At 55.3% G+C, this 11566-nt stretch overlaps 1 protein-coding gene across 1 annotated transcript in view; it reads right to left on the bottom strand.

Annotated features, from left to right (window-relative positions):
* Positions 1-697: 697 nt before the first annotated feature.
* Plxna1 (plexin A1) overlaps positions 698-11566 on the bottom strand; it is a 46515-nt gene continuing 35646 nt past the window's right edge. The window contains exons 24-32 of the mRNA XM_036180471.1: positions 9127-9273; positions 8855-9014; positions 8225-8328; positions 7865-7961; positions 7328-7518; positions 7040-7209; positions 5303-5515; positions 5069-5219; positions 698-3851 (exon numbers count right to left, since the gene is read on the bottom strand). Of these exons, the coding sequence (XP_036036364.1) occupies positions 3756-3851; positions 5069-5219; positions 5303-5515; positions 7040-7209; positions 7328-7518; positions 7865-7961; positions 8225-8328; positions 8855-9014; positions 9127-9273 (1329 nt within the window). The 3' untranslated portion in view covers positions 698-3755. The remainder of the gene's footprint in view (positions 3852-5068; positions 5220-5302; positions 5516-7039; positions 7210-7327; positions 7519-7864; positions 7962-8224; positions 8329-8854; positions 9015-9126; positions 9274-11566) is intronic.

Genomic DNA, 11566 nt, shown 5'->3' with positions numbered 1-11566 from the left:
AACCAATGTGGCCTGGAACCTCTGCTCCCCGGCCTTGTGCAGGGGGTGAACAACACAGCACAATCTTCAGACATGGGCCCTAGGCACTGAGATGCTCCCACGGAGGTGGAGCATCACCACAGTGCTCTTGCCCCCAGCTCCACACAACACTCTGCCCAGGTAAGAAGGGCAAGACCGGGCACCTGAGCCATCATGCAACAGCATTGACTGAAAGAACCTTTCACCCCATGAAACTGAATGAGTGTGCACATGGGCTGTCCCACTCTAGGCTCCTTAGTGAAAGGCCATGCATGCACTTCTGGGTTGCCCTGAACCCTGGGGATGGAATCTGCTTTTAGTTAACAGGGCCTCAGGGGTCCAGCCTTATAGATGGGTATGTTCCCAATGAAGGCTGTGCACAGTTCTGTCACACAGGTTACCATGAGGTGCCCTCTTTGACATTGCCTGAGTTCAGATGAGAGGTACACTGTTCGTGTTTTCAGCCATAGATGAAGCTGATGTGATACATAGGTCTATTAGGTTTTCGGGTACATTGACCCGGTGTGTTCACACCAAGCCCCTAGTCTGGAGGGCAGAGGTTCAGGGTACCTGCTGCCATCTATGAGGTACTACTGCCCTGAGGATGTGATAAGCTCCTTATTTCTATGGCTACCTCTTGGATCCTTACCCCATTAGAATAAGACCCAGAGCCACCAGCTTTAGCAAAAATGTTTAATCTCTCCTTAATGTGTGTTTATTTACAAGTACTAAATCTGAAGAACCGTAAAATAGGAAATAGCCGTATATTTACACATCTGATGGCGGAGCGTATCGGCTCTGCCGCTTCCAGAGAAGCAATGGCCGAGGCCTGGTCTACTCAGACCACCCAAATGATCGTTTTTTTTTGGGGGGGGGGTGTAAAGGGAGTGTTCTGCGGCATTAAAGGACAGCTAATCATGGGCTTCACCTTAAAAATATCTTTCTCTCTCTAAATATATCTACTCTAGCTTGTGTAGCACCGATGTGAGCCACCAGATCCAAACTGGGGGAACTGGAGAAGGGGGTGGCGGTTTGGGCCCCTCTGTACCAACAGAGGTTATTGGCCTGTGCCTGGGACTCAATGCTGTGCCTCTTGGGGACACATCAAGGCCCTTATCCCTGCTGCTCTGTTTAGCTGTCTGACCATAAGAGGGTGGGGCAGCTGGAGAGCACAGGGCCAGCCCAAGGCATGTGGAGGCCAGGCACCCAGGCTCAGCTTTTAACAGCCCAGGTACTCCTGAGTCTGGGTTCAAAGGGGAAAACCAGGCAGGAGGTTAGGGCTTTTGGGGACAGAGCCTACGGCAGGACGGCAGTACCAAGAGTGTTAGGGCCAGGCTGGCTGGAATAGCGCTTGGCTACCTCCTTGGGCCTAGGACTGTAGAGGGTGGCCTTGAGCAGCTACCACTCCGTGCACAGTGGGCCCCTAACCCAAGCTGTATCTAAGCTGGAGTGGAGCCCTTTGCAGGGTGCCACGGAGATGGGATGACTCTTGAACACCAAGGACAAGCAGATGTCAGAGCCCAGTCCAGGAGTGGCAGGGAGGTGGGACCTGGCCCTGATGGCTGTGCCGAGAAGATGCCTGGTGAGGCCAGCTAGGGCAGCTCGCATGTAAACAGATACGCTAAAGTGCTTGCGAACAGATGCCCTGGGGAGGCTGCTCCAGGCTACCTTACCGCCCACCTATGACACCCACATGGGTGAGGTGGCCTGGTAGGGTAGAGTAAGGTTGGCCCATTCTAAGGGAGCTGGGGGCCTTGGGCAGGGTGGTGGGGCTGGATAGTGAAGGTATTGAGCCTAGAAGCTGTGCGTGGTCCAGGCAGAGCTGGAAGAACTGGGGGCTTCTATCTGAAGCCCACATCCAGGGAAGACTTTAGGGGAAACTGAGGCTCCCACCCAGGCACAGCCCGGAGGCATTGGAAGGAAGAGAAGGGTATATCCATGGGTAAAACCCCAGGCAACAGGGGCTGAGAAACGGCTATCTATATCCAGGCTGGCTAGACTTGGCTCTGAGCCCAGTATCAGCCCAAAGAGTGAGCCACACAGACACCTGACCAGAGCTCAAGGCCTAGGGTGCCCAGGCCCCTTGACAACCATGGAGGAGGAGCTCCCTGAGTCCTTGCACCTGCCCCAGAGCAACCTAAAGGCGCAGCTCCAATCTGACCCCCACCCTGTCCCATCTGGCTCCCCAGCTTGGAATGTGAGGGACCACAAGGCTAGTAGCCCATGGATGTGGGGTATGCTTTCCCCAGCACTGAGGCTGGGTCTGGCCACAGTTAGCTGTCCCTTAAAATCCATTATAATCTTTAGTACCATCGAAACAGTGAACTTGAAAAGGGGATAGGCCGCTCGCTTGCTTTCCCAATGACTAATTAATTTAAAAAACATAAAAAAAAGGGTCTAACCACCTCTAGTATTCAACACTTGCAGTTTGAAAAGATCAACTCAGACTAAACGCTAGCACAGTCATGCAGGTCCACAGCCTCTGTACCCGAAGTTGGGGTACCTGGTAGCTTGGGCAGCGGCTTCTTCTGTCTTTGGGAAGCAGAGGCCCCATCAGATGGCAGCTCCAGGACCCTTGGCTTTGTTCTCTTCCACCTGGGTTCCTCCTGAATTGCCTTCCTGTGTCTCCTCCCTCAATAACTGTACAGCACCCCACTGGGGCCGGGGCCACATATATATATATATATACACATACATATATATATATATATATATGTACAAGGTCCATTAAAAATGTGTTCTGTTGCTCGTTGTGGGCAAAGGCGGACACAGCTGACCTCCGGTCCCTTGGGTCACTGTCCACGGCCAGCAGGTGCCCTGCCTCTACTCCCCCAGGGCAGAACGCAGCAGGATTTCTTGTTCCCTTAAAAAGCAGTACCCAGATGTCCCATTGTCGGGGGGCCAGGACACTGCTGAGATGCCAGACTGGAAGCCATGGGGAGTGTCAGGCAGGAAGGGCAGAGGGTGGTGGGATGGTGGGCTGAGCCAGGAGCAGGAGGTGGGGAATAAATAATGGGAACATGCACTCTGACTGGAGCCCCAAGCCCGGAGGCTCCCAGAGGCACAGCCCTGAGGACAGAGAGGGGTTCGCCTAGCCGCTGTCCACATGTCACTCTGGAGCGGGGTCTGCAGCCCCTCCATAGGAGGGGGGTAGGGCCTCTCCCCAGCAGAAGGATGTGGCACTCCAGCCTTGGCCGCGCAGAGCACGCGGTGAATCTGAGGGTGGTGGCAAGCGTGGGGTGCTGGAGTAGAGGCTGGTAGGACAGCCCCAGGCTGCGGCTCATTTTGCCAAGCCCTGGGTATCTCCCCTCTCCCTCAGACTCTGCCTGCTGGTAGCAGCTGGAGAAGCAGGAACTGCAAACTGGTCCAGCTCCTTGTCCTGGTGCCCTCCCTCTGGAGGACCTGGCCTTCTGTCTCGGCCCCTCAGAGGCCACCTCTCTCCCAGGAAGGCCACCAGCAGCTCTTGCCAAGCAGCAAATATCCCTGGGCAGGACCAGCCATGCTTTGCAATCCTTGCCCCAGGGCAGTAAGCCCTAGGTGCAGAGGTGGCTCAGCAGGAACCCTCACATCCACAGCGATAAAAATCGGCCCTGCATGGCAGGGAGAGGAAGGCGAGGGCCAGGACCCAACTGCAGCCCCCACACCTGGCACTCAGTACAGGTGAGCCAAGGGCTGTCTCCTGGGTCCCCCTTGCTGCCCTCCTGCTCTGCCTCCTGCTGGGTGGTCACTTCCAGGGCTCAGCTGCTCAGGGCCATTGTGTCCACCACCTGCTCCAGCTTGCTCCGAAGCCGCTGCCTTCGTGCCTGCTCATCTTTTTCCAGCGCTACCAGAATCTGCAAGGGGTACAGGGGGTGGGGGCAGGGGGTAGGCAGGGTGGGAAAGAGTCAGGGTTAGAGCTGGCTACCCACAGACGTGCTGAAAGCTCTCAGGGAAGCCTGCATGGGCACTACAAGGAACCTGCCATGCCTAGTGGGGGATTTGGGGAGCAGTCAGACGTGACTCTACCAGTTCCTAGCTGTGAAAACAGTTCTGATCCAGAGCCCTACAGCACTCTAGGGTGAGCCCCCAAGATCATCACTTCTCCTATCATCCCTTATACCACCAGGCCCTGGCCCCTGGCTCTGACGTCTCCTACCCCACCCTTCTGGGGTGTACGTTCTATAGCAGCACTCAACTCCCTGCCATCTGTTGTGACGTGGTCCTGACCTCTCCTGTTGCTGCGTTTCTTATGCTCTTAGGTTGTCTTGAGGATTACACCTCTACCTACAGTCATCTGGCTCCCCCATACCTCAGTCTGTGTGGGAGCCCAGACTCAGTGTCCCATCCTATGCCCTCAATCACTACAGCCTGTGAGCCCTTCCATGGCTTGTTTGGTGCCCAGAGCCCTTCTGAGCCCACAGGTCCATGGCCTTACATCTGTCTGTGGCTTCCCACCTCCAGACAGGCTGCCAGGCTATCCGCCTCATTGGCTCAGCCCAGCCAGCAGACCACAACCTCCCTGCTTCTAGACCTATAACAATCCATCTGTCTTAGGGACATAGCCAAGTTCAAAGCCTCTACACCCAGGTAGCCCTGGCCTGTGTACATCTCCTGTCTGTCCCCAGGTAGGCCCTAGCTCAGCCATGTGGAATCTAGGGATCTTAGCCAGACAGGCCACTTTGCCTCAGTGCATTGGCACTGTCCATACACGCCCAGTCCCTGGCTATTTGCACCCATATGCTCCAGCCCAGAGTAGAGACAAGTCACCCCAGAGATGAGCCAGGGACCTGTTCCTTGGCAAAGGACAAGGAGCTTTCTGGCAGTTCCACCCCAAGTCAGAAGATGCTGACAGCTTGTGCCTAGCCCTAGAGATAGCATCTAACCCAATAAACTCTGTTATAGGCCCACAGCTATTCACCCTGCCCCAGAGACCATTCTGTATGCCCAGAATCTCTGCTTTCCTTATTGTCCCAGAAATAGCTGGGTGGTCAGGTGCAAAAACAAGTATTGGGCCAGCTCTGAGATGCAGGTGTGGGGGGCAGGGTTTGGGCTCAGGGGTTGGGGGGCACACCTCATCCTTGTACTTGGCGATGTAGGAGTAGATCTCATGCAGAGCACTCATGCTGTTGAACTGGCTAAGATGCAGCCGGGACTGCTCTGCTAGGTAGGCGCTCATGTCTTGGTCACTGATGGCAGGCATCTTGGCAATGTCAGCATAGTACCTGACAGTAGGTGGCAGGGTCAGCATGAGTGGGGTTACAGGGCCTATCCACCCCCCAACCTGTGTCTCCTGCTGGCCACCCACCTTTCAACCCAGCTCTTGTAGTTGGGGATGTCCTTAGCGTAGAGCAACTTGTTGGAGGGTGAGTCTTTGCCCAGCTTGTGCTCTGATGTAGAGCAGGAGTCCATGAAGGTCTGTGCCACCACCGAGAGGCAGGCATCTGTGATGCTGTTCTTGTGGATGTCAAACACAAACTGTGGGTTCTTGATCACATTCACCCAGAAGCGCAAGGGCAGGCTGTGGACGAACAGGCCCAAGACTGCTTAGAAGGGCCTCTTCTGTACCCCTTTCCTTCTGTACAGCAGCTACAAGTATGGCCAACCATCCCACAGGCTTGACGCTCTCCTCCAGAGAATGAGTGGATGTCCACATGCTCAAGTGGGGCAGGCCTCGCACCCTAATGGCCAGACAAGACATGCTGCCCACAACCTGGTACCTCCCAGAGCATTATTCCACACGTCCAGCTTATGTACAGGGGCCATTCCTGACGTCTGCACACTGGCTTATATCCCTGCTTCTGTGTTCTGCCCCAGTCCGAGGACGTATGCCTTAACACCTACCCTCTATGCCCTCCAATGCCTCAGACAGCCTTGGCCAAGCACCCAATGATCACATGTGCTGTTCAAACAGAAACTAATGAAACTGAACACTGAGGATGTCAGTGACCATAGGCGTCTTGGACTGGTAACTCTACATGGCTGAGGCAGCTGCTCTAGAGTAAATCTAGAAGATTCCACATAGCAGTGATCCTGGCCAGTGCTGACCTACAGCAGTCCCTCCCTTGCTGGGCCCCAACAGGCAGCAGAGATGGGTCTGGGGCTTCGGCTCCCACCACCCTGGAGGGAGACAACAGATAAATGCCAAGAGGAATGGGGAGAGCGGAGAGCAGGGTGAGCAGAGAGAAGGGCACAGGCTCTGTGCTGAGGCCAGGGCCACCCAGCACACCAGGCCGAGGGACGGGAGACGAGGGAAGCTGGTGACCGACTGGACTTGGAGGTCAGAGCACAACTCCAGGGAGTAAGGAGCTAACGAGGGGTGGGCACGAGGGGTATGCCCTGGTGGGAATGCAGAGTGGGGTCCGAGAGGGGAAGGAAGGAGCTGGTGACACAGGGTCCAACCTTGCCGGGGAGGAAAGCCAACTGCCCAGTCTTCAGTCCAAGTGGCCTTCCTCTAAACTTGTGGGTTACTATGGGGGTGGGAAGACCACACACGGGGCAGAGCCAGCTGGGTCAGGGCTGCACATAGGAGAAGCTCTGGGCTCGGCTGCAGGCAGCTAAGGCTGGCTCACAAGTAAAGGGAGTTTATGCTGGGAAAAGGAAGGTCAGGGCTGAGCACATCAGTAGTCATGGGAAGCACTGAAGTGAACCCACTGGGGTCTAGGGTGGCCTTAACTCTCACCAGCGGCGGCACTCAACTTTCAGCTGCCATACAGAGCTCCACACTTACTGCCATGTGACCTGAGTGGCCTTTTAGAGCCATCTCTATGCCCAGATGCCAGCACTACACATCACTGAGCACAGGTTTGTAATATGAATACACTTCCTCTATGCTATCAACTGGCTCTGGTCTACTAAGCTGTTTTTCACACGGCAGTCCCTCACCCAAGGAGTTCTATACTACTCTATAGGCCAGAGTAATAGTGTTGTGACAGGATCCAGGGCTGGGAAGGCCCAGGGAGACCCTGGCACTGCAGGGCCTGGCCCACTCTGCCTTGCCCCTGGCAGTCCCACCCTTGTGGTGCCTGCCCACCACCAGGCGCACCAATTGCTCTTCCAGGTATGGCGCACATCAGAGTCGTGGATCTGGTGTTTGTCGGCCTGCTCGTCCAAGAAGTCAAACATGTACTTGATGGCCAGAGGCAGGGCAGAGCCACGGTGTGCTGTGCTGAAGATGGTCTCAAACAGGTCATCCACGAACTTCTGCAGTGTTCCCTGCAGGGTGAGGTGCTGAGCTTCAGAACTGTCCAGGGCACCAGCCTCTTAGGTGACCCCAACAGGTCTGCAGGAGTTCTCATGGCCTTGTGTTTTGGGCCTACCCCCACACACCTACCTTGGTGGCCAGCAGCCTTGTCAGGTAGATCTCAGAGACCATCTTGCTGCCACGGTCGCCCTCACGTTGGTCCAGGTGGTCATGGTTCTTTACCAGGTGCCACAGCTTTGTGCCACTTTCCAGGTCTGGCGTGATCATGGGTGTTCGTGAGCGTAGGCTGTCGGGGCTACTGGCTGTACGCAGCATGCTCTCTGCAGGAATAGCCTGTCAGCTGGCAGGGCCATTTCCCTGACCCGTGGCCAGATCCTGCCCCACCCAGCCAGTTTCCCCTCAGAATCTGGGGCACTAAGGCTCCTTCTAGGTATGTTGGGAATGACCACTGTGGCCACATGAGCAGCATGACTTTGCTTGGTTACAGGCTATGAGGAGAGACACTGCTTCAGAACTGAAGGGAAGGCCAAGAGCCCAGTGACAGGCTACAGCCATGTCCCTTTAGTCCTGTCATTCAACACACTACGGTAGAGTATAGGAAGAAGGGCATCCAGTCCAGGTCTACTGCCCACCCACTACCTGGCTGCAACCCTGCTGGCTCCTCACCGTATCTGCTGAGGGACTTAGTGAAGGTGGAGGAGTTGGAGATGTTGTAGGCAGATGTCTGCTTGGGTACTAGTGCCACAGATGAGCCATCTGTCACCTGTGGGCAGATGTCAAGGATGTGAGTTCCCAGAATGCCAAGATGTCCTGCCCAACATGGGGCACCTAAAGACACCCCTGATTCTAGCCCTGGAGGGAGTCATGCCACCACTCTTGAGTCTCCATCAGGACGGTTCAGGGCAGACAATCCCTTGGGCATGGCACAGTCCATGGCACCTGGCTGGGCATGCTCCAGGTTAGGGGAAGGAAAGCCCACACAGTGACCATAGTTGGGTGGCCTGGTGCCTGGAATGGTAGGGTCACCTGATAGTGAGCCAGAGTGTTCAGCCTCTTCCAATCGTTGTCAATTTTGGTGGTAACGTCCTCGTCCTGAAGGATGATGCGTGCCATGCGGCCCTGGCGCCACTCTATAGGAAGGAGGGTATTTGAGGCGGGCCTTCCCGCTTTCCTTCCCTTCTACCCAAGCTCCTCATTCTATTGGCCCACAGATCAGAGGAGTGGGGGAAGACATGAAGGCAGGGAGGGTCTTGCTTTGCACTTGGGGAAGAGCCTGGGGTAGAGATGAGGCCCCTCCATCCCCTGATAGCTCCATTCACTGGCTTAGAGGTGGTACAGTCATAGGCTAGCCCTTCATCTGCTGCCTGGATGAGCCTAAGAGGTAGGTCCTATTTCACAGGTTCCAGGCCCAGCCTTTCCAGCCCCAGCTGCCGCAGGATCCCACCTCTTTCAACTTCCCCCAATGCAAAGGCCTGTCCCCTCAGCCCTGACTTCAATATCAAATTCATGGCCTGCATCTTTTCTGCATCACTTTACCCTGGCCTACAGACCCTAGCTTACCCTGTCGCCTCCCTTGCAGCCTGTTGGATGGCAGGCATGCCCTACCATCAGGACAGCTGACACTAGGGGACTGGCCTCTGACCAGAACACACTCACCCAGGTCCATGTCCCCAGCCTTGGGCCGCTGTGAGTAAGGCACACCCTTGTACACAGCATCCAGTAGCTTCTCCTTGACCTGTGTCACGGTGTCGCAGTTCAGCCCCTTGACAGGAACCTCAGGCGCATTCTCGTTCTCGGGGTTCACACAGTTCAGGGTCTGTGTGTGAGGAGGGTGGTATGGCAGCATTAGCCTCATTCCTTGCTTCTGACAGTCCTGCTCACTTAATCCAGTGTCACTGGAAGGGGAGGACCCAGGACTGGGGGCTCACCAGGGTCTTGTAGTCAATCTGCTGCCGAATGAGCTTGTCCTCACTCAGAGAGTAGCGGGCCTCCCCCGTGATGGCGTCAATGGGGCCCTTCTCCATCTGCTGCTTGATGGCACAGTATAGCATGAAGAGCGGCTCCCCAGCACACTCCTGTGTAGACGACAGGGTGTGAGGTTAGGTCAGGACCTAGTCAGCCCTTTAAGGGCTATCTAGTTGCTTCCAACAGCTTCATCTCCTCTTAGGAGGCAAGCCTGTCTCTGGAGCCAGCATCAATCGAGGAAAGCTAGTGAGCAACAACCCCAGTGTCCTTGTGAACGTAGATACGGAAATCCTTGTTAAGAACGGTGGTACAAGTTAAGGGCAGGTGCACATGGACAACATGATCTTGCAAGGGAGAAGGCAGTTGGATTCCAGCTTGTAGTCTCCTTGGTGGACCCCTGCCCTCACCGCACACTAGGTGTGATCACGATCTGATGGGTGTCTAGGGACCCACCTAGCCACAAGCCCAGCATCACTAAGACCATGCTTTCACCATGAGCATCAGCATAAACATGCTGACTTCTGAGGCTCCTCGCCACCAAGGGGCAAAGGAACCCACAATCTGGTGCCAAGAAGAAATAGCTGACAGTGCGGGGTGTGTGTGTGTGTGTGTGTGTGTGTGTGTGTGTGTGTGTGTGTGTGTCTCTGTGTACTTGGTGAGGACCTGAACAGTCACTACCTCCAGCTGCTACCTATCACCCCTCACTGAAGGTGTGGGGCCTTTGCCCTGTCCCTTTATCCCCCTTAGGTCCTCCCAGGTCCTGGACTGAGCCACAGCACAGTGTGGGGGAGGCAGCCACTGCCGTGAGCTGAATGAAGGAATAGTGATCACAGGAAAGGCTCGCATCACTCGGCAAGGGGAAGGAAGCAGCTAGCTGGAACTCAGGCTGGTCCCATGGCCCTGAAGGCCCACCCCTGACCGCTGGTGTCACTCTTCACAGTGGCCAGTGGCTGAGAATGCCCAGGCATGAGGCTGGCTCAGATGGGTCCTTGGCAAGCCCACAGTGACTCTGCTCCTGGACCCAGATGCTCTAGACCCTTGTTAGCATCTGAGGTAATTAAAGAGACAGCTGCTAAGGAACGGCCAGGAGCATAGATCATCGGAGACCTTCCGACAACACTCCTGTCTTTGAAATTATGTTTCATTTGCAAACTTGGCTTCATTAAGTCAGCCAGGGAGGAGGAGGGAGGGGGGCAGGCTGAGACTCGGAGCCATCAAAGCTGCCTCTTTCGGCAAACACTACCTCATAACGTCTCCCCAGATTAGATGTCTGCCCTGAGGTTCCTAAGCACAGTAAAAGGAGCAGAGGAGGCAGGCAAGGTGCCCAAAGTTTGAACGCAGACCCACCCAACCCTAATGCATTTGCCTGGGAAAAGCCAGGGCTTCTCAGAGAAAGCTCCAACTCAGCCAGGCAGCTCCTCACAACCCAGAAGTCCCCCCGCCAGCCCAGACCATCACTTTCACCTGCCAAGACTGTGCAAGAGCAATCAGAGATGAGACCCAGGAAGGAGGCGGGCCCAGAAAGAAGCTGTCGTAGGCCCAAGGCCTTCCTCTCTCTGGGCCTCATTTCCCAGTCCCATGACAGGGAGAAGGTAGGGCCTCTGATTCCTCTCAACCCTGCAGAAGGGCAGAGAATGGCCCTTTCATACAGAGAGGCAACAGAGGAAGAGCACAGCTCAGTAAGGGAGGCAGAGCAGCAGCTTTCCCATGTGCAAGGAAGTGAAGGCAAAATCCTACCTCATGTCACTCGTCACTTCCATCACAGAGCAGCAAAGATGGGTGCTGGCATTTAAAACAACACCAACACCAACAACACAACAACAAACCTGCATATACCAAGGAAAATCACCCTAGGAAACACACAAATGTTGCTTCAAAGACGAAAGTGGCTGATCAAGAGAGAGTTTAACTTGTTAAATAAACGCCAGCCGAAGCATGTCCATCCACACGCACTCATCTATAGCGATGGAGTCAGCGGCACCCAGGCAGGAAAGATTCTTAGAGTCAGCACACTGGATGTTGCAAGTGAGTATGCCTGGTCACCTACGGTCACTTGGGAAGTCCACTGCAGCACACAGCTACAGCAGAAGCTGACTGTGTTGGGAAAGAATTCAGATTCCCCAACACCTCTGCCGATGTGACAGAGGACAGTGGAACTGACAAGGCAGTGGTGTCACACTGCGTGCCAGCTTACCTGACGACGTGGGCCTAACTCTAGCTGGAGAGGGGACGGGAGGGAGTGAATTATGAAGCAAAGCACATGGTAAGAAAGCCTGAGGAGCAAGGTGCAGCAGCACCAGGATTAGGGTGAAAAGCATGGGCGTGGCCGCCGGTAGCTTGCGAGGCTGAGGCAGGGGGTTCACTTAAGGCAGAACCGCAGACCAGAGTGACAATACAGCCAGA

The sequence above is a fragment of the Onychomys torridus genome, chromosome 3, assembly GCF_903995425.1.
Source record: "Onychomys torridus chromosome 3, mOncTor1.1, whole genome shotgun sequence".
Classification (NCBI taxonomy): domain Eukaryota; kingdom Metazoa; phylum Chordata; class Mammalia; order Rodentia; family Cricetidae; genus Onychomys; species Onychomys torridus.
This window is presented reverse-complemented; position numbering and strand designations above follow the sequence as displayed.